Source organism: Engystomops pustulosus, chromosome 4 (genome assembly GCF_040894005.1).
Source record: "Engystomops pustulosus chromosome 4, aEngPut4.maternal, whole genome shotgun sequence".
NCBI classification, from domain to species: Eukaryota; Metazoa; Chordata; class Amphibia; order Anura; family Leptodactylidae; genus Engystomops; species Engystomops pustulosus.
In genome coordinates this window covers 644,715-667,815 of record NC_092414.1, presented here as the reverse complement: position 1 = coordinate 667,815, position 23,101 = coordinate 644,715, and the positions used below count along the sequence as shown (strand labels likewise).

Below are 23,101 nucleotides of genomic sequence, written 5' to 3'. Positions count from 1 at the left end.
CCTCCTCCCTCAGCAGCAGCTCTGAGGCCCCCTCCCCCTCCTCCCTCAGCAGCAGCTCTGAGGCCCCCTCCCCCTCCTCCCCAGCAGCAGCCCTGAGGCCCCCTCCTCCCTCAGCAGCAGCCCTGAGGCCCCCTCCTCCCTCAGCAGCAGCCCTGAGGCCCCCTCCTCCCTCAGCAGCAGCCCTGAGGCCCCCTCCTCCCTCAGCAGCAGCTCTGAGGCCCCCTCCCCCTCCTCCCTCAGCAGCAGCTCTTAGGCCCCTCCCCCTCCTCCCTCAGCAGCAGCCCTGAGGCCCCTCCCCCTGCTCCCTCAGCAGCAGCCCTGAGGCCCCCTCCCCCTCCTCCCTCAGCAGCAGCTCTTAGGCCTCTCCCCCTCCTCCCTCAGCAGCAGCTCTTAGGCCCCTCCCCCTCCTCCCTCAGCAGCAGCCCTGAGGCCCCTCCCCCTGCTCCCTCAGCAGCAGCCCTGAGGCCCCCTCCCCCTCCTCCCTCAGCAGCAGCTCTTAGGCCTCTCCCCCTCCTCCCTCAGCAGCAGCTCTGAGGCCCCCCCCCTCCTCCCTCAGCAGCAGCCTAAGGCCCCCTCCCCCCTCAGCAGCCCTGAGGCCCCCTCCCCCCTCAGCAGCCCTGAGGCCCCCTCCCCCTCCTCCCTCAGCAGCAGCTCTGAGGCCCCCTCCCCCTCCTCCCTCAGCAGCAGCTCTGAGGCCCCCTCCCCCTCCTCCCCAGCAGCAGCCCTGAGGCCCCCTCCTCCCTCAGCAGCAGCCCTGAGGCCCCCTCCTCCCTCAGCAGCAGCCCTGAGGCCCCCTCCTCCCTCAGCAGCAGCCCTGAGGCCCCCTCCTCCCTCAGCAGCAGCTCTGAGGCCCCCTCCCCCTCCTCCCTCAGCAGCAGCTCTTAGGCCCCTCCCCCTCCTCCCTCAGCAGCAGCCCTGAGGCCCCTCCCCCTGCTCCCTCAGCAGCAGCCCTGAGGCCCCCTCCCCCTCCTCCCTCAGCAGCTCTGAGGCCCCCTCCCCCTCCTCCCTCAGCAGCAGCTCTGAGGCCCCCCCCTCCTCCCTCAGCAGCAGCCTAAGGCCCCCTCCCCCCTCAGCAGCCCTGAGGCCCCCTCCCCCCTCAGCAGCCCTGAGGCCCCCTCCCCCTCCTCCCTCAGCAGCAGCTCTGAGGCCCCCTCCCCCTCCTCCCTCAGCAGCAGCTCTGAGGCCCCCTCCCCCTCCTCCCCAGCAGCAGCCTGAGGCCCCCTCCTCCCTCAGCAGCAGCCCTGAGGCCCCCTCCTCCCTCAGCAGCAGCCCTGAGGCCCCCTCCTCCCTCAGCAGCAGCCCTGAGGCCCCCTCCTCCCTCAGCAGCAGCTCTGAGGCCCCCTCCCCCTCCTCCCTCAGCAGCAGCTCTTAGGCCCCTCCCCCTCCTCCCTCCGCAGCAGCCCTGAGGCCCCCTCCCCCTCCTCCCTCAGCAGCAGCTCTTAGGCCCCTCCCCCTCCTCCCTCAGCAGCAGCCCTGAGGCCCTTCCCCCTCCTCCCTCAGCAGCAGCTCTTAGGCCCCTCCCCCTCCTCCCTCAGCAGCAGCTCTTAGGCCCCTCCCCCTCCTCCCTCAGCAGCAGCCCTAAGGCCCCCTCCCCCTCCTCCCTCAGCAGCAGCCTGAGGCCCCCTCCCCCTCCTCCCTCAGCAGCAGCCTGAGGCCCCTCCCCCTCCTCCGTCAGCAGCAGCCCTGAGGCCCCCTCTCCCTCCTCCCTCAGCAGCTCTGAGGCCCCCTCCCCCTCCTCCCTCAGCAGCAGCTCTGAGGCCCCCCCCCTCCTCCCTCAGCAGCAGCCTAAGGCCCCCTCCCCCCTCAGCAGCCCTGAGGCCCCCTCCCCCCTCAGCAGCCCTGAGGCCCCCTCCCCCTCCTCCCTCAGCAGCAGCTCTGAGGCCCCCTCCCCCTCCTCCCTCAGCAGCAGCTCTGAGGCCCCCTCCCCCTCCTCCCCAGCAGCAGCCCTGAGGCCCCCTCCTCCCTCAGCAGCAGCCCTGAGGCCCCCTCCTCCCTCAGCAGCAGCCCTGAGGCCCCCTCCTCCCTCAGCAGCAGCCCTGAGGCCCCCTCCTCCCTCAGCAGCAGCTCTGAGGCCCCCTCCCCCTCCTCCCTCAGCAGCAGCTCTTAGGCCCCTCCCCCTCCTCCCTCAGCAGCAGCCCTGAGGCCCCTCCCCCTGCTCCCTCAGCAGCAGCCCTGAGGCCCCCTCCCCCTCCTCCCTCAGCAGCAGCTCTTAGGCCTCTCCCCCTCCTCCCTCAGCAGCAGCTCTTAGGCCCCTCCCCCTCCTCCCTCAGCAGCAGCCCTGAGGCCCCTCCCCCTGCTCCCTCAGCAGCAGCCCTGAGGCCCCCTCCCCCTCCTCCCTCAGCAGCAGCTCTTAGGCCTCTCCCCCTCCTCCCTCAGCAGCAGCTCTGAGGCCCCCCCCCTCCTCCCTCAGCAGCAGCCTAAGGCCCCCTCCCCCCTCAGCAGCCCTGAGGCCCCCTCCCCCCTCAGCAGCCCTGAGGCCCCCTCCCCCTCCTCCCTCAGCAGCAGCTCTGAGGCCCCCTCCCCCTCCTCCCTCAGCAGCAGCTCTGAGGCCCCCTCCCCCTCCTCCCCAGCAGCAGCCCTGAGGCCCCCTCCTCCCTCAGCAGCAGCCCTGAGGCCCCCTCCTCCCTCAGCAGCAGCCCTGAGGCCCCCTCCTCCCTCAGCAGCAGCCCTGAGGCCCCCTCCTCCCTCAGCAGCAGCTCTGAGGCCCCCTCCCCCTCCTCCCTCAGCAGCAGCTCTTAGGCCCCTCCCCCTCCTCCCTCAGCAGCAGCCCTGAGGCCCCTCCCCCTGCTCCCTCAGCAGCAGCCCTGAGGCCCCCTCCCCCTCCTCCCTCAGCAGCTCTGAGGCCCCCTCCCCCTCCTCCCTCAGCAGCAGCTCTGAGGCCCCCCCCTCCTCCCTCAGCAGCAGCCTAAGGCCCCCTCCCCCCTCAGCAGCCCTGAGGCCCCCTCCCCCCTCAGCAGCCCTGAGGCCCCCTCCCCCTCCTCCCTCAGCAGCAGCTCTGAGGCCCCCTCCCCCTCCTCCCTCAGCAGCAGCTCTGAGGCCCCCTCCCCCTCCTCCCCAGCAGCAGCCTGAGGCCCCCTCCTCCCTCAGCAGCAGCCCTGAGGCCCCCTCCTCCCTCAGCAGCAGCCCTGAGGCCCCCTCCTCCCTCAGCAGCAGCCCTGAGGCCCCCTCCTCCCTCAGCAGCAGCTCTGAGGCCCCCTCCCCCTCCTCCCTCAGCAGCAGCTCTTAGGCCCCTCCCCCTCCTCCCTCCGCAGCAGCCCTGAGGCCCCCTCCCCCTCCTCCCTCAGCAGCAGCTCTTAGGCCCCTCCCCCTCCTCCCTCAGCAGCAGCCCTGAGGCCCTTCCCCCTCCTCCCTCAGCAGCAGCTCTTAGGCCCCTCCCCCTCCTCCCTCAGCAGCAGCTCTTAGGCCCCTCCCCCTCCTCCCTCAGCAGCAGCCCTAAGGCCCCCTCCCCCTCCTCCCTCAGCAGCAGCCTGAGGCCCCCTCCCCCTCCTCCCTCAGCAGCAGCCTGAGGCCCCTCCCCCTCCTCCGTCAGCAGCAGCCCTGAGGCCCCCTCCCCCTCCTCCCTCAGCAGCAGCCCTGAGGCCCCCTCCCCCTCCTCCCTCAGCAGCAGCTCTGAGGCCTCCTCCCCCTCCTCCCTCAGCAGCAGCCCTGAGGCCCCCTCCCCCTCCTCCCTCAGCAGCAGCTCTGAGGCCCCCTCCCCCTCCTCCCTCAGCAGCAGCCTGAGGCCCCCTCCCCCTCCTCCCTCAGCAGCAGCCCTGAGGCCCCCTCCCCCTCCTCCCTCAGCAGCAGCTCTGAGGCCCCCTCCCCCTCCTCCCTCAGCAGCAGCTCTTAGGCCCCTCCCCCTCCTCCCTCAGCAGCAGCCTGAGGCCCCTCCCCCTCCTCCCTCAGCAGCAGCCCTGAGGCCCCCTCCCCCTCCTCCCTCAGCAGCAGCCCTGAGGCCCCCTCCCCCTCCTCCCTCAGCAGCAGCTCTGAGGCCCCCTCCCCCTCCTCCCTCAGCAGCAGCTCTGAGGCCCCCTCCCCCTCCTCCCTCAGCAGCAGCTCTTAGGCCCCTCCCCCTCCTCCCTCAGCAGCAGCTCTTAGGCCCCTCCCCCTCCTCCCTCAGCAGCAGCCCTGAGGCCCCTCCCCCTCCTCCCTCAGCAGCAGCTCTTAGGCCCCTCCCCCTCCTCTCTCAGCAGCAGCCCTGAGGCCCCTCCCCCTCCTCCCTCAGCAGCAGCTCTGAGGCCCCCTCCCCCTCCTCCCTCAGCAGCAGCTCTACTACAAGCCCTGCTAAGCAGAAGCTAAAACAGCACACTACTAGCCTGGAAAATGAGGTGAGCTGAATCGTGAATGGACCGGGTAAGTAAATCTGCCCCATTAAGGTAGTTCCTCCGCCGTCCACCAGGTGGCGCTGCTGCGCTGAAACGCATCGGAACGCACTGGAGTTCACCGAGCCGGGCTGAGTGAAGGTAAGTGCAAGCTCTGCGACAGATTTTTTTTTAAATGCGGTGGTTTTTCCAAATCAGTTGGCCACGCCCCCCCGATTTCCGTCACGTGCACGCCGGCGCCGATGCGCCACAATCCGATCGCGTGCGCCAAATCCTGGGGCAATTCAGGGGAAATCGGTGCAAATCGGAAATATTCGGGTAACACGTCGGGAAATCGTGAATCGGGCCCTTAGTAAATGACCCCCATTGAGTTTCTTGAAAGGCAAAACAAAAATCACTCCACACCTTCACTAAGTGAAGCGCTCAGCAATGCTACAATCCATCTGCGCAATTTATTACAAGATAATACAATATTACTCCCAAGATCATAAAGCTGGAGCACTTCTAGCACGTAAAACAACGTAACCCAGCCTAGTACAGGGGACAAAGAGCCGGCCCCAGCCTACTACAGGGGACAAAGAGCCGGCCCCAGCCTACTACAGGGGACAAAGAGCCGGCCCCAGCCTACTACAGGGGACAAAGAGCCGGCCCCAGCCTACTACAGGGGACAAAGAGCCGGCCCCAGCCTACTACAGGGGACAAAGAGCCGGCCCCAGCCTACTACAGGGGACAAAGAGCCGGCCCCAGCCTACTACAGGGGACAAAGAGCCGGCCCCAGCCTAGTACAGGGGAAAAGAGCCGGCCCCAGCCTAGTACAGGGGACAAAGAGCCGGCCCCAGCCTACTACAGGGGACAAAGAGCCGGCCCCAGCCTACTACAGGGGAAAAGAGCCGGCCCCAGCCTACTACAGGGGACAAAGAGCCGGCCCCAGCCTACTACAGGGGACAAAGAGCCGGCCCCAGCCTACTACAGGGGACAAAGAGCCGGCCCCAGCCTACTACAGGGGACAAAGAGCCGGCCCCAGCCTACTACAGGGGACAAAGAGCCGGCCCCAGCCTACTACAGGGGACAAAGAGCCGGCCCCAGCCTACTACAGGGGACAAAGAGCCGGCCCCAGCCTAGTACAGGGGACAAAGAGCCGGCCCCAGCCTACTACAGGGGACAAAGAGCCGGCCCCAGCCTACTACAGGGGACAAAGAGCCGGCCCCAGCCTACTACAGGGGACAAAGAGCCGGCCCCAGCCTACTACAGGGGACAAAGAGCCGGCCCCAGCCTACTACAGGGGACAAAGAGCCGGCCCCAGCCTACTACAGGGGACAAAGAGCCGGCCCCTAGAGATATGGCTCATGCATTCATGGATCACTACTCCAAATGATAGAATTCATCTCCAAACAACAGAGGATAGAAATACAAGTGTAGACGATCTACGTATCCCAGAAATGTCTGAGCTCCCCCACAACTGAAAACCATCACATGTCTCCCTGCCAACAAAACCCCAGGCCCTGACGGCCGACCAGGAGCCGACTATAAAAAATAGTCAAAAATTCTCTCACCCCACCCGCTCGGAATATACACCCTCGCAGCACAAAAGGGGGGGAAGTCACAGTATAAAACAGCCAACACCCGCCTGTCACTGCCACGGTCCGTGCTGCCACCAATCGCGGCAGTTAACCTGTTAAGCGCCGCAGTCGATCCAGACCGCGGCACATAACATACCGTTATATGGGCGCCGCCATCTTGGATGTCCGATCACCGCCCCCTGGAATGTCATCGGAGGGCGGCGATCGGTTGCTATGGCAGCCTAGAGTTTCATTGAGACTCGTAGGCTTGCCATGTGCAATGATTTCTAATAGCCACCAGAGGGCAGGCTATTAGAAATCATTGTAAAATTGCTATATACTGCAATACCGTAGTATTGCAGTATATAGTATTAGCAATCGGACCCTGCAGGGTTAAATTACCCTGGAGGATCTTAAATAATGGTACAAAAAAATTAATAAAATATGAAAAAATAGTAAAAAAAGTAAAAGTTTAAACCCCCCCTTTCCCTAGAACTGATATAAATATAAATAAACAGTAAAAATCCTAAACACATTCGGTATCATCGCGTCCCAAAAATGTCCGATTTATCAAAATATATTAGCAAATTTTTCCTGGCGTTTAACCCCGGAACGGAAATTGGCGCCCAAAGTCGAAAATGTCACTTTTTTGCCATTTTGAAAAATATAAAAAAATTCTATAAAAAGTGATCAAAAGCCCAAACAGTCCTCGTAATGGTAGCATTAAAAACGTCATCAAAAGTCGCAAAAAATGACACCACCCGCAGCTCCGTGCACTGAAGTATGAAAAAGTTATTAGCGCCAGAACATGGCAAAATGAAGAATTTTTTTTTTTTTGTACAGAAGGTTTTAATTTTTTTAAATGTATGAAAACATTATAAAACCTGTACAACCTTGGTATCCTCGTGATCGCACCGAACCAAAGAATAAAGTAGACATGTGATTAGTGGCGCTCAGTGAAAGACGTAAAATCCAAGCCCACAAGAAAATGGCGCAAATGCGTTTTTTCATCATTTTCACTGCATTCTGAATTTTTTTCCCGCTTCCCAGTACACGGCATGGAATAATAAATACCATCACTATGAAGTGCATTTTGTTACGCAGAAAACAAGCCCAAACACAGCTCTTTACATGGAGAAATAAAAAAGTTGCAGATTTTTGAAGGTGGGGAGTGAAAAATTAAAATGCAAAAACGAAAAAGGTCCACGTCCCTAAGGGGTTAAATGAAGATATAAAAATCTATGCTAAACTGCGAGCTAATGGCCGTAAAGAAACCCTACATGTTTGAATTGCTCCAGATGAAGCAGGATTAACCCCTTCTAGGCGAGCGTCCGATGACACAAGACGGGTCGTAAACCTCCTACAACATTGCGAAATACGTAGAACCACAGCCGCGTTTATCACTGTCGGCGCCGAAAAGACGTTTGACGGAGTAAATTGGGAATATGCAGGGATTTGGGAGGGAATAACTTCACGGCTATAACAGCCCTAGATCCTTACCCATCGGCCACAGTATTTGTTAACGGAAGATTAACCCTTACAAACGGGACAAGACAGGGGTGTCCCCTGCCCCCCATCATATCTATATTATCTATTGAGCCCTCAGCCACGCGCGCATACACACAGGACACTTGCCGATGATATCATTCTTTTTCCCACTGATCTTAATTACTCCCTTAAAGGGCACCTACCACCCTGATTACTCCCTTAAAGGGCACCTACCACCCCGATTACTCCCTATAAAGGGCACCTACCACCCCGATTACTCCCTATAAAGGGCACCTACCACCCCGATTACTCGCTATAAAGGGCACCTACCACCCCGATTACTCGCTATAAAGGGCACCTACCACCCCGATTACTCCCTATAAAGGGCACCTACCACCCCGATTACTCGCTATAAAGGGCACCTACCACCCCGATTACTCCCTATAAAGGGCACCTACCACCCTGATTACTCCCTATAAAGGTAGAAGGGGTGGTAGGTGGATGGATGGGACGTGAGGAGAGACCTTTTTTGGGCTAATCCTCACGTCCCGGGTGTCTTTTAGAAAACTTTATTGCATGTATATGCGGCTACTGGGGCGTGGAGTAGCCGGACATGAAGCTACTAGTCGCGACTACTCCATGCCCCAGGAGCCACGTTACTCCGCCTACCAGGTAATCTTTGTCGCGCAGCTCCTGGTAGTTGCGTGCCCTCGTCCGGGTCCCCTGCGTTCTGCGCAGAATGCAGGACTTTGGCTGCGCGGCTGCGGCTCCGGGGTCGGAGCTACTGCGCATGCACAGAAGGCCAAAGATGCCGGCAATTTAGACAGCAAACACTTTACGTAGATGCTCCTCACACCAAGAAACCATCACAAAAACTCGCGTCAGATGCTATTTTACTCCTTCACGTTTAAACAAAATGTTTCCTCCAGTGTGTTGGAGAAACTGGGCGGCAGAGGTTCCCTTCTACATGTTCCCGGTTTACATGTTAAGCCTTTGAATGATATGCAATATAATATCCGGTTGTATTATTAATGCCATACAGAACATATCCATGCAAACTAAACCTGTACCAAGGCCGAGAGAGACCAAGCCACAAGACTCAAGGGGATGGACTGTAAATACAATTGAAACAACCTGCTTTGGCTAAGACAAGAATCCCAATGTACACATTTTTATGTTGGAATATTATATGTATGTTTATGAAAAAATAAATAAAAACAAGTAAAAAAAAAAAAAAAGAACAATCTGTGACCATACCAGCACCACCTCAGGGATATAGGCCGATATGTGCTCCGGATCAGTCCGCATTAATGTCCGGAGCTCAGCCCCCTTCAGGAAACATAAATCGTTACCCCCAGCATGGATAACTAAGACAACCGCTCCCAGGGGGGACCTGCTGATCTCCAGCGCCTCCGGGAGCACCTGAACCCACTTCAGGCCACAAATTCCTGCTGAAAACCCAATTGTCGACCCCCGTGGCCGATAAGCAGCGTATTGGCCCTTCCATATAATGCAGGAATGCCCGATAAACCACACAGCCGGGCGAAGAGATCCCTGAGAACCTGAAAAACAAAGACCCACATTAAAGCAAATCAGGGCCGACGTAACGGGCAAAGCAAGAAGATCGCCACCTCCCAATCTGCATCACAACAGCATCCGGCAGACCTAACCGCTTCTGTAGCTGCCCCAATACGACAAGAGTGCCTACCGTAAGATCCCACAGCAGCGCCCCCTCCAGACATCACTGAAAAACGGATCTAAACTGATAAACAGTAAACTGTGAGCCATCGGCATGAGATAAGTAATGTTGTCCAGGACAAGACAAATCCCCATAAGCCTGCGAAAGGGCAACCGGACACACAGAGCCAAGCACGGCCAACCAGCGCACCCATGTGCTCCCAACCATAAGGGTCCATTTTCAACCTGCTCACCCAAATCCTCAAACACCTGGGGCCAGGACAAACCTCTCCCCGCATTAAACCTTGTAAGAGACACCGGGCGTCTACCCTCCCCAGGCATGTTCTCCCAATACCAGCCCTCACGAATAAAGAAGGATTTGGTGACATCCCCGGCTAACCTCTGTTGGGCAACCCCACCCAATACCCCCAAGTCCCTGAGGGACAACTGATACTGGCGAGTAACATCGACTCTAATGGCCAAAGAGCCTCCCACATCCAAAGAGCTGTTGCCAAGGAACACCAAGCATCCCATGCCTTACCATACTGCTGCCAAGTGGAAGGTGCCAAAGACGACCGCACCTTGGCCATCATACGTGGATCAGGCCCCACAGGAAATCCAAGTGCATACGAAAATTCTGAAAATCAAAACGAGACAGTGGATCAGCAATAACATTCTCCACTCCCTTCACATGCCGAGCACCGAAGAGGATATGGAATTCCAAACAGCGCAACACCAGATGACAAAGGAGGGAAAGAACTGGCAGAGAGGAGGAAGACAATTTATTGATACAATAATCCCCCCCCCCCCCCCCACATTATCAGTGCAAAAACAAATCCGCCTGTCATCAAAGGACTCCCCCGAAGCTCAACAGCCACGACTATTGGAAACGGCTCCAAAAGAGTCAGGTTACGAGTAAGACCAGACTCGACCCATGAAACTGACCTCTCACCGGAACACCAAGCCTCTCCGAAGACGGCCCCAAAGCCGGCGCTGCCAGCCGCATCAGTAACGAGAGATAACTCTGCCTTATCAACCTCCTCCTGCTGCCAACAAGTTCTACCAATATAGGACAGCAGACATTGTCGCCAGACCCGCAAATTGCCCCGCATTGGAGCCAAGATACGGATGTGGTGAGAGGGGTGAAAACCCCTCTGGTGGCAAGGGAAAGACATCTAGAAATACCGCGGCCAGTAGGCATGATGTGACAGGCGGAACCATGGCAGGACTAATGAAAATCCTCCAGGTAATGGGGACGGAACCAAAACCAATTTCCTAACACAACACCCACTCCAAGAAAGAACAAAATCACTCAAAATACCCGCAGGAAATCGAGCACCACATGGGAAGACAAAAGTAATACTTATCATCAACACTACGACCTGGAAGGTGATAACACTCCGTGGGGACAGGTAAGTGCCGGAAAGAGGACTCAATGTCCGACTTATCCATTAGCGCCGCCCCGCACGGCCCGCTTTCTGCAGAAGATATCCAGTGTGAGAGGTAGTCACAGCTGTCTCTGAGTCCTGTGTATAACATAGTGCCACACCCCTGACAATGCAAGGCAAGGCAAAGGCAAGGTGGTAGTTATGAATAGCGCCCTCTCCTGGTCAGGATCTATATGGTAAACCTGCACAACTCACCCAGAGGATAATGCAGGGAGAACTTAGTGATTGCAGATGTAGCCAGTGCCTGGTAAGGCAACAGTTAATACTGTGAGATGTGATTGTCCCATTATGTTCTTGTAAAGCAAGCTGGAAGCTGATTGGAGGAGTGCAACCACCTGACCAGGGGAGTATATAAACTCCTGCTGGGTGGGCACACATGGTCTTAGTCTGCAGTGAGTTTAGTGAGAGTGAGCAGCACATGTCAGTGTCCTATTACCAGGAACCACAGGAGCCTCAGGCCATCGCCTGGCACCCAGGGCAAGTCAAGAGACTTAAACCCAGAGCTGAGATCCACCACCTAGACTCAGCTCCATCCCTACCAGCCCAGCCTCCATCTACTACAAGGCTGCGTGTAACCTTCCTGCGGACCGACTTTCCATGACTCTTCCAGCTTGAGAATCTGTTGCTATCGTTTGACCATTGCCACCTGCTGTTCAAAGAACTGTGAGTTATTTTGCACAACGTTTCCTCCGTCTGATCCCTGGATACGGCTGTTACCACCACGGGCTCCCCATCCATTAACCAGGGACTTATTTTACAGACACTCAGGGGTAGAAGGTAGAACGTCTACCTTCTACAGTCCTGGCCATAACACCCTGGATATGAAGGTTCTTGTACTAAGGGTTAATTTCTGGTCACAAAATGAGAATACAAAATGTATTATCCTCTTTGACCTCCTCCACACAAGACTCAACCTATCAGAGAGATCCATGACCCCCCATAACATCTCACAAATGTCCCCCTGAGATGGTGGGGTCATCACTGACCATCAGAGGCAAGAAGACATTCACACTGCCCGAGTCATGTAATTAACCCTTCTGCGGCACGGCCACATTACAGTATGAGGCTCCGCCCCATGACCTGCGTCGCTTTATACGGTTATAACTTTTGAACACTTTAACTAATGAAAGCGATTTTAAGATATTTTTTTCGTGGTAAATTTTGGCCGATAAGTTTTGCATTTAGTTGTTTTCAAGATGGAAACTAACATGGAGGACGACGTGTCTGGAGAAGACGACCTCAGTCACCGCGATGTGATGAAGCTTCCGCAGTTATCACCCATTATCCGGACACGCGTCACATCCTAAAAGTCGGGTCTGGTCACTAAGAGGCGGAGATAAAGGGGTTAAATTTGTTTAGCATCTATACTCTGTTCTTTGTATATTAGATCCGTGTCCTGACACCTCGGGCCGGCTGCAGGGATCTTAGTGGTAACGTCTTATATTTCAGCCATTATGAGGGGTCACGACCTCCAGAAAGTGACTTTAATTCACCCATCCACTGGTGAATAAAGCACAAACTTTTCTTCATCCATAGGGGTGATCTATAGGGCATATCTATAGGGACATCTACAAGGACATCTATAGGGGGTCATCTGCCGGGGCATCTATAGGACATATCTATAGGGGACCTATACATGGACATCTATAGGAGATATCTATAGGGGACACAGGTCGGGCTCTGATCTGAGGGCTTTCAGGGATAAGTGATCTGAGGGCATTTCCACAGCACACATGACCCGGGACACTTATCAGATCGGACCCTGCAGCTCGGGGAGGTTCCTGATGGTTAATGATTGATGACACCAGATAACAACAGCTCTGATCTCCTGGTCCTGGGGGGACCCTGCATGGAGCCAGGACTGAGGTAAGGTCTCCTGTGACCTGTGGGCTGCAGAGACCATATAGAAAACCATCCTGTCTGTATGATCTGAGCTATAAGGGCCCCAGAGTCACTCTATATGGGGTGTATACAGGGACATTCTATATGGGGTGTATAGAGGGGTCTATACGGGGACATTCTATATGGGGTGTATAGAGGGGTCTATACGGGGACATTCTATATGGGGTGTATAGAGGGGTCTATACGGGGACATTCTATATGGGGTGTATAGAGGGGTCTATACAGGGACATTCTATATGGGGTGTATAGAGGGGTCTATACAGGGACATTCTATATGGGGTGTATAGAGGGGTCTATACAGGGACATTCTATATGGGGTGTATAGAGGGGTCTATACAGGGACATTCTATATGGGGTGTATAGAGGGGTCTATACGGGGACATTCTATATGGGGTGTATAGAGTGGTCTATACAGGGTCATTCTATATGGGGTGTATAGAGGGGTCTATACGGGGACATTCTATATGGGGTGTATAGAGGGGTCTATACAGGGGCAGCCTATATGGGGTGTATAGAGGGGTCTATACGGGGACATTCTATATGGGGTGTATAGAGGGGTCTATACAGGGGCAGTCTATATGGGGTGTATAGAGGGGTCTATACAGGGACATTCTATATGGGGTGTATAGAGGGGTCTATACGGGGACATTCTATATGGGGTGTATAGAGGGGTCTATACAGGGGCAGTCTATATGGGGTGTATAGAGGGGTCTATACAGGGACATTCTATATGGGGTGTATAGAGGGGTCTATACAGGGGCAGTCTATATGGGGTGTATAGAGGGGTCTATACAGGGGCAGTCTATATGGGGTGTATAGAGGGGTCTATACAGGGGCAGTCTATATGGGGTGTATAGAGGGGTCTATACAGGGGCAGTCTATATGGGGTGTATAGAGGGGTCTATACAGGGACATTCTATATGGGGTGTATAGAGGGGTCTATACAGGGTCAATCTATATGGGGTGTATAGAGGGGTCTATACAGGGGCAGTCTATATGGGGTGTATAGAGGGATCTATACAGGGACATTCTATATGGGGTGTATAGAGGGGTCAATACAGGGTCATTCTATATGGGGTGTATAGAGGGGTCTATACAGGGACATTCTATATGGGGTGTATAGAGGGGTCTACACAGGGGCAGTCTATATGGGGTGTATATAGGTGGAGCTATACAGGGTCATTCTATATGGGGTGTATAGAGGGGTCTATACAGGGACATTCTATATGGGGTGTATAGAGGGGTCTATACAGGGGCAGTCTATATGGGGTGTATAGAGGGGTCTATACAGGGACATTCTATATGGGGTGTATAGAGGGGTCTATACAGGGGCAGTCTATATGGGGTGTATAGAGGGGTCTATACAGGGACATTCTATATGGGGTGTATAGAGGGGTCTATACAGGGGCAGTCTATATGGGGTGTATAGAGGGGTCTATACGGGGACATTCTATATGGGGTGTATAGAGGGGTCTATACAGGGGCAGTCTATATGGGGTGTATAGAGGGGTCTATACAGGGACATTCTATATGGGGTGTATAGAGTGGTCTATACAGGGACATTCTATATGGGGTGTATAGAGGGGTCTATACAGGGGCAGTCTATATGGGGTGTATAGAGGGGTCTATACGGGGACATTCTATATGGGGTGTATAGAGGGGTCTATACAGGGACATTCTATATGGGGTGTATAGAGGGGTCTATACGGGGACATTCTATATGGGGTGTATAGAGGGGTCTATACAGGGACATTCTATATGGGGTGTATAGAGGGGTCTATACAGGGACATTCTATATGGGGTGTATAGAGGGGTCTATACAGGGTCGTTCTATTTGGGGTGTATAGAGGGGTCTATACAGGGTCGTTCTATTTGGGGTGTATATAGGTGGAGCTATACAGGGTCATTCTATTTGGGGTGTATAGAGGGGTCTATATGGGGTCATTCTATTTGGGATGTGATTATAGGCTATGGATCTATATGACGTATATAGTGTGGGGATCTAAACATACTCCATTTATATGAGGTGCATATAGGGGTCTATGCAGTGACCTTCTATTTGGGGTGTATAGAGATTTCCCAGCAGATGTGACCCCATATTTGGGTGAGATGTAACTGGAGTGTGGAGCGTCCCTACGGCTGAATATTTCTACTGATTGTTCATTATGTTTAGGAACTTTTGTGCATTATGGAGGATGAGAGCAACGAACTGAACCTGATCCCCAGCACAGCCGCCCAGGATGGGGTCACACCGGCCCCCCAGAAGAAGAAGGCGGCGTCCTGCTGTGATTCCCTAAAGGTAACCCCATGTGACCCTCAGAGGGATGAGACACAACCCCGGGAGGTTTGCTGCAGATAAGAGGATGACAGAGGGGGAAAGGGCCAGATTTCCAAAGCCACAAGTAACTATTTACCCCCCCTCCAATCCTACACCCCTTCCTCATGAACGTCTTTCCCATTTCCACACCAACTCCAGGAACCCCCAACTAATGAAATCCTGCACCCATCTCCCAGGAAACTCTCACCCAATCCTGCACTACTCCCCCTGGAACCCCCAACCAATCCGATCTGACCCCCTGACCACTGTGTTACTGTTGTAGGTGTCCCCTGTAAACTACTCCCTATGCTCCTCACGACCCTCGAATATCTGCCTTGCGACCATTCCTATCAACCACCGTCACCATCTATATTATCACCTACTTGTTCCTCTTCATGTTGGATCGGGGTCCTGTGGACCCACCATAGACCCCATTGTTCTGTGGACCCCAAAGACCCCATTGTAGTGTACCAGCCTCAGATCACTTATGGTTGGCTGAAGCGGGTTTAGCCTGTTCTCTTATGCTGCCTTAAGGTGCACTTTGATTTTGGAGTCCCCCTGATTTTACATCTTTCCAATTGCTTTCCTTTTGCTTCCACTAATTGCCAGTACCATAGACCTATTGCTGCAGAACCCAGGCTGGTGATTGGTTGGTGCCCTAGGAATCCCCAAAACAGAGTTTTTAAATTCTCTCTGTCTGGATTTCTAGGTCTTTTTCTGAGCTCCTGTGTAGAGACAGGACTAAGTCACTGTGCTTTGTGTCTCTGTGTGCTAATACCAGGGCGACTGCCACCTTGCTGCCCAAGCAGAAGAGACAATCTGGCTCCTACCACCACTGGACTAGGGCTAAGGTACTTGACAAGGCTCGGGGTCAGTGGAGCACCAGGAGGATATTGCTGAGAGAAGCGGTTCAAGACGACTGGCTTCAGGAGGGAGACATGGAAGGAGTTCAGGATGTGGATAGATGGAGGAAGGCGGAGTTTGTAGACAACTGGGATGATGCGCTTGATTACTTCAAAAGGCCCAAGCTTGTAGCTAGGTATCTTTAGCCGGATATATCTGGAAGATAACCACACCTTGTCACCTGGAGAGAAGACAAGAGGAGTCCGACGCTTCTTGTCAGCCTGGTGCGGTCTGTGGCTCAGAGAAGAGACTGACGGGTCCGGTCCCAAATAGATTTGAGGTCCTGCACCAGATCCTCTACCTCAGGAACATCAGACAGAGTAGACAGTGGAAGAGGAGGACAAGGGATTTATCAGTACACCACAAAGAAAGGAGCTGCCCAGCAGACCCAGAGTCCAGGGAGTTATAGGAAAACTCGGCCCATGGTAGCAGTTCAGCCCAGTTACCCTGACGGGCTAAGATGAAGTTGGGGAGGTAACAGGCCAAAGTCTGCTTCACCCTTATTACTTGACCATTTGACTGAGGGTGGTAGGCAGAAGAAAAGTCCAGATTAACTTGCAGCTGGTTACACAAGGAGCGCCAGAACTTGGACACAAACTGGACCCCCGGTTGGACACGATGTGCAGCGGAAGTCCATACAGCTGGAAGATAGGCTGTAAGAACAAACTGGCAAGCCATGGAGAAGACGGAGAACCTGAAAGGGTAAGAAAATGGGACATCTTGGAAAACCGGTCAATCACCACCCAGAGGACAGTATTGACAGAGGAGAGAGGAGGATCAGTGACAAAGTCCATTGACACGTGAGACCATGGGAGACTGGGTATTGGCAGCGGAAGTAACAGTCCAGCCAGTTTGCGGGCACAGGAGGAGCAGGATTCCTTGAATCCCGGACATCTTTGACCAGGTCAGGCCACCAGTTGTAGCGGGAGATGGACCCATGGAACGTTGTACCCCTGGGTGCCCAGGCAGTCGCAAAGAATGTCCTCAAGACAGAATCCTCTTCCGGAGTGCTGGTCTGACATATGTCTTAACGGTTGATAGCTGCCGTAGATCCACTGGAGCTGCAACAACAAGTTGTCCAGGATAGATGATATGCCGAGGAACTGGCTCTTCTCCAACAACATCCAAAGCACGGCACAGTGCATCAGCCTTGATAGAACAATGACCAACGGGCTTGCCTAGGATTTAGAAGCTGAGCTGTCTGGAGGTACAGAAGGTTCTGTGGTCAGTGTAAGCACAAACGGGATGAAGAGCTCCCTCCAGTACATACCGCCATTCTTTCAAAGCGAGCTTGATGGCTAACCGTTCTCTGTCACCAATAGGGTGATTTCTCTCTGCGTAAAAAAGTCCTTCAAAAGAAGCCGCATGTGAGAGTTCGGCCCGTAGGCCCTTTCTGGATGAGCACTGCTCCAGCTCCTACGGAGGATGCATCCACCTTAAGATGAAAGGGTTTCACTGTGTGATAATGTGTTTAAAGTTCGCAAAACCCAGGAACAACTGTATGTCCAGTAGAACTTCTGGGTGTGGCCAATGCAGTCTGTTTAGCAGGATCCGCCTAGAGATCTCTGTCGGAGATTATGTAGCCGTAGAATGGAAGGCTGCATTGGTGAAATTGACATTTCTCTAGTTCGGCATAGAGACGGTTAGTCTGGAAGCGGCCAAGAATTTGCCGTAAGTGGGACTGATGGGTCTCAGGGTCTGGGGAGAACACCAAGATGTTGTCTAGGTAGACCACAATGCCAAATACAGTAGATCTCTGAAGATGTCATTCACAAATTCATGGAAGACAGCAGGAGCATTACACAGTCCAAATGGCATCACAAGATACTCGAAATGTCCATCACGAGTGTTAAAACGCTGTCTTCCACTCATCACCCTTTCGGATCTGGATGAGATTGTAGGCCACCCGAAGATCCAGCTTGGAGAACTCCTTGGAACCACGCAGCCAGTCAAAGAATTCAGTAATCAATGGCAGGGGGTAGCATTTTTTAACCGTGACCTTGTTCAGCCTGCTATAGTCTATTCAGGGGTGCGGAGCCATCCTTCTTGGTTACAAAAATAACCCTGCACCAGCTGGAGAGGAGGACTTGTGTATTAACCCTCTTTGCAGGTTCTCTTTGATGTACTTGGACGTGGCAGCCGTCTCAGGGACAGAGAGAGGGTACACAGGGCTTCTAGGAGGAGAGGCGCCCAGCAGGAGATCCACTGGGTAATCATAGGGACGATGCGGTGGCAAATTCTCTGCCTGTACCGGTAATATGCTGGCAGACCCTCCAGAGAGTTGGGAGACACAGAAGAAGTCAGGACAGGTAGAGGTATCACCATTCAGCGTGAGCAACATTCGGATCCCCAGCACAGGATCTCCCCAGTCTTCCAGTTAAGGGTCAGGGCGTGAAATTGCAACCATGGAAGACCCAGGAAAAGAGATGAAGTGGAGTGTGGCAGAACATAGAAGAACAGTCTTTCCTTGTGAAGAGCTCCAACTGATCGGAGAGAAGCTGACCGATGACCGAGGAAATAACAAGAGGCTTCTCAAGAGGAACCACCGGAATGTTATGCAGGGAGACCAGAGCGGCATCCACAAAGTTCCCCATAGAACCAGAGTCCAAGAAGGCTGAGACTTGCACAGGAGTGTGGGTACCGACACTGAAGAGCACACGGACAGTCAAGCATGGAGAATCTGTATTCACACCTAGGGACGCTTCTCCCAAGAGCCCTAGGTGCTGGCGTTTCCCAGACTTTGGGGATGGACAGGACAAGCCCCAGTGAAGCTTCAGACTGGCACAGTACAAGGCGGGATTCTCCTGGCAACATCTGGAACGTTCCTTGGCAGAGAGACGGACTTTGTCCACTTGCATAGGCTCCTCTGCAGACTGAGAGGCCGGAGGCTGGAGCGGCAGTTGGAAGGCAGGAGCCAGGCGAGGAATACGTTGAGTCTGGGCTTGCTGATGCTCCTGATGCAACTCCTCAGCACACTCCATGAACCGCACGTCTATCCGAGAGGCCAGGGATATGAGACCACACAGAGTAGCTGGCAGATCACGGGTAGGCCAATGCATCTTTAACTTGGGATGATAGTCCCTTTTTAAATGTTACGGAAAGGGCTCGGACGCCAGGGTAGCCGCTGGAGCCTGAGCCTCGTGCTGGCCCTTTAAATATTCGAGAAGCGCCCTAGGGAGCGGGGACGCACACACGGCCTAGCCGGTACGGGAGCAGGAGCTTGGAGAGGTGAGTGCGGGCCCGGGGGAAGCAGGGCCACGGAGAGGGGCATGGTTGTGCCCGCGATCCATGACATTGATGATGGTGACAACCGTGACAGTACTCAGCTATATTCCTGGATCTACATCCAACCAATCCAAAGCCTTGTGTGTGTCTGCAATAAGGACCGTTACAGCCAGTTATCTGCTGCCGCCTTTATAATACTTGCGTCCTTTACTATAGTGCATATTCCCCGTCTTCTTACATCTCCCTGCTGTCTCTGATGGGTGTTGACCAAGCCTATTCACCTGGACCAAGCCACCTGTAATTTGACTCTGGTGCTAGAGCGCACTAAAGGCCAGTCACTCCAGTCCCTGAGAATCCAGCTGCCCCCACACAGCAGTTAGACCCTGATGGGGTTACATTGCACCATCATCCTTTTCCTTTTTATTGACATAATCTTCGCCACAATCCTCCTCCTCATCTTTCTCCCGACTTCTTCCTCTTCATCCTCATCTTCATCTTCTTCCTCTCCTTCACAGATCTTTTTCTTCGCTCTCTGCTTCACTTACTTCACCAAGGCGTTCTCGGCAAGTCACATGAAGAGCTCCATCACGCAGATTGAGCGACGCTTTGACCTTTCCTCTTCTACGGTTGGGTTTGTGGATGGAAGCTTTGAATATGGTGAATACGACTTCCTCTCATTTTCGTTGTGATTTTTTTATTTATCTTAAACCTTTTTTTCTGCACACAGGAAACCTTATGGTCATCGTCTTTGTCAGTTACTTTGGGGCGAAGCTTCACAGACCGCGGATTATCGCCGCCGGCTGCTTTGTGATGGCGTTAGGCAGTTTCCTTTCAGCCATGCCGCACTTCTTCATGGGGCCGTATGTACCGCGCCATCGCACAGCGTAATATTCTGACCACGTCCCCAGTGTGGTCCTCACCCCATGATTGTCTATTCACAGTTATAAATATGAAACAGTGAGGTCACATGTAGCTCCGCTCAACAATCTAACAGGCTCCGCCGACAGCATCTCTCCATGTCTGGCCAACAGGACACTGACCGAGGACATCAGACCGGGTAAGAAAATGGAGCAAGGGAAAACTAACATGACCAGCAGATGGTGTAGTGAATAGCGACAGCTACATGAGTCTGTTGTGTTTTTAGCAGAGTGTGTAAAGGAGACAAGCTCACACATGTGGGTTTACGTCATGGTCGGGAATATGCTACGAGGAATCGGAGAGACGCCCATTATTCCTCTTGGGGTCTCCTACATCGATGACTTTTCTGACCCAGGAAATACTCCCCTCTACATAGGTAACGATGATGTCATAGGTCAGTAGATGTCAGGAGTGGGAAGAGCCCAGGGTTGGACATTCCTACTTCTCAATCATGGGACCTCCCCCGAGGAGCTGGTGTTATGTAGGAGGCTCCTTATGAGACGGTTGTTGGGTTTATTTGCTGCTCTTCATCCCCTTATAATTAGGCTTTACCCCTCTGTTCTCTTCTCCCCCAGCTTGTCTGCACACTGTGGCGATGTTTGGACCAATAGTCGGCTTCATGCTTGGTTCATATTTCGCAAAACTTTATGTGGATATTGGATTTGTGAATTTGGGTAAGTAAATAAATGTCACAAGGTGAGGATGACATATACAATCCTCAGGGGAGGGAGAGGCTTCTGGACATCCCACTGCCTTACCCATCATTCTCCAGTCCCATGACCTCCATGTCTCTCTCCTGTAGACACAGTGACTATTACACCACAAGACACCCGTTGGGTGGGCGCCTGGTGGCTCGGTTGCCTGGTTGCTGGAGCCATTGCATTGGTTTCGGGGATCCCATTCTGTTTTCTGCCTAAGAGTATTGAGGGGGAGGAGACTCAGCCGTCCCCCGAGGAACAGAAGCTGGAGACATCACAGGAGAAGCACCACAACAAAGCTTCAGTGAAAGGTGATCCTGTTGGACCAGATTCGTCATCTCTTTGACTGTTTTGATACACTTTGGATTTCTAATAATTTCTAAAAATACAAGGGGAGATGATTCATAAATAATGAGAATATCATATGAAGGGGGCGTGGCTATGCTGATGACTCTCCCCTCCCCCGCAGGCTTCTTCCACGCCTTGAAGTCTCTGGCCTGTAATCGCCTCTACGTCATATTGATGATCATCAACCTCTTGCAGATGAACGGCTTCCTGGGATTCATGACCTACAAACCTAAATACATGGAGCAGCAGTACGGTCAGTCCATCGCTCAGTCCAACTTCATCACCGGTGAGTGGTCAATGCAGGTCACATGACCCTTAGGATTGAGCTTGCAATCTGTAAAGTAAATCTAGTGAAAGTCTACAATCAGTGAATCCCAATCTCCCCCGTGCAAAACCACCATCACCGTTGTGAGATCACAAATCCAGAAAACTTATTCAGAGCCTAAAGCAGACCCAAACCTCTACATCGATTCAGGCCCCTGATTCAGACTCCTTACATTTATTACAAGGCCAAGTCGGACCCCACAACTCATTCCAAGCCCAGGCCTTTAAAGATATTTCAAACCCGTATCAAACCCTTTAACTCAATTCAAGACCCTTGTTGAGACACAGAAAGATGTGCCTACCCTGTGCTTTCCACAATTTCAGGACCTGCCTACTTGTCCACACTGCATTATCCTGCAGGAGACAACTCTTTGACAGTCCCTACTCTGAGTAAGTGCTCAGAACTGGAGAATAAAGAACGGAGAGAAACAAACAGACAAAAGTAGAGTCAGGAAAACCAAGACGGCGGCAAAGGACAGAATTGAGAGGAAAAGAGTAGTCAGTTAACGAAAAAGTTGAAGTGGGCAAATTAAAAGCGAGGACCAGACATCAAAGCAATATATACACACAACCAAAGTCAAGAAGATGCAACAAATGGCCATAAAGTATAATATATACAATTTATTATACAATTACAAATATCATCAAGAAAGTCATTCATAAAAACAAGGCTAAATACAACCCCAGGGCTAGTAACTAGTAACTGACCCCTGGGTCTGCCTCCCCGTGACCTGCCATCATCCTTACATCATGATTAGTCTGCAATCCCTCATGTTATAACAGTATAGTATATCTGGTGTATAGTGACGAGCCAACCTGAAGTACACAATTAGGGTCCGTACCGAATTTGGTGGGATCGGTCCATGTTCAGGAGATATTTCGCCAAGTAAATTTATTGGATATTATAAAGTTTTGTACAAAATAATACAATAAAAGGTGGGATGTGTAATATAATTGCCCCTTAAAGGACACCTGTCATCAAGTCTCTGTCACTACTGCCTGTTAGAGCAGATCACAAGGACCCATCCCAGCATTTAACTAGTTAATACATTAATCATTGTAAAATCATCTTTTCTTTATAATGTAAATTAGTATGGTCACATGAAGACAAGAAGTGATGTCACTGCTGTTACCCCTTCCCTCTCCTTCTGCTGCTCAGGTCTGTGTGTAATGTATAGTAAAGCATTGCTGGTATCTGAGCTGCATCTGCTGACATGTTCTCTCCTCCTATACACATGTGATAGACACAGACATCAGCTACACAAGTACCTGACATGTTCTCTCCTCCTATACACATGTGAGACACAGACATCAGCTACACAAGTACCTGACATGTTCTCTCCTCCTATACACATGTGAGAGACACAGACATCAGCTACACAAGTATCTGACATATTCTCTCCCCCTATACACATGTGAGACATAGACATCAGCTACACAAGTACCTGACATGTTCTCTCCTCCTATACACATGTGAGAGACACAGACATCAGCTACACAAGTATCTGACATGTTCTCTCCTCCTATACACATGTGAGAGACACAGACATCAGCTACACAAGTATCTGACATGTTCTCTCCTCCTATACACAAATGATAGACACAGATATCAGCTACACAAGTACCTGACATGTTCTCTCCTCCTATACACATGTGAGAGACAGACATCAGCTACACAAGTACCTGACATGTTCTCTCCTCCTATACACATGTGATAGACACAGACATCAGCTACACAAGTACCTGACATGTTCTCTCCTCCTATACACATGTGAGAGACACAGACATCAGCTACACAAGTACCTGACATGTTCTGCTATACACATGTGAGACACAGACATCAGCTACACAAGTACCTGACATGTTCTCTCCTCCTATACACATGTGAGAGACACAGACATCAGCTACACAAGTACCTGACATGTTCTGCTATACACATGTGAGAGACAGACATCAGCTACACAAGTACCTGACATGTTCTCTCCTCCTATAC

At 53.0% G+C, this 23,101-nt stretch overlaps 1 protein-coding gene across 2 annotated transcripts in view; it reads left to right on the top strand.

Annotated features, from left to right (window-relative positions):
• Positions 1-12,280: 12,280 nt before the first annotated feature.
• The window catches only part of LOC140125880 (solute carrier organic anion transporter family member 1C1-like), a 36,226-nt gene continuing 25,405 nt past the window's right edge, over positions 12,281-23,101 (top strand). Inside the window, exons 1-9 of one of the 2 annotated variants that reach the window (XM_072144762.1) lie at positions 12,281-12,339; positions 14,549-14,674; positions 19,336-19,477; positions 19,548-19,680; positions 19,762-19,877; positions 19,968-20,114; positions 20,314-20,412; positions 20,541-20,747; positions 20,906-21,070. In XM_072144762.1, the coding sequence (XP_072000863.1) occupies positions 14,564-14,674; positions 19,336-19,477; positions 19,548-19,680; positions 19,762-19,877; positions 19,968-20,114; positions 20,314-20,412; positions 20,541-20,747; positions 20,906-21,070 (1,120 nt within the window). In that variant the 5' untranslated portion in view covers positions 12,281-12,339; positions 14,549-14,563. Of the gene's footprint in view, positions 12,340-14,548; positions 14,675-19,335; positions 19,478-19,547; positions 19,681-19,761; positions 19,878-19,964; positions 20,115-20,313; positions 20,413-20,540; positions 20,748-20,905; positions 21,071-23,101 lie in introns of both variants that reach the window. The other variant, XM_072144761.1, reaches the window with a different exon arrangement.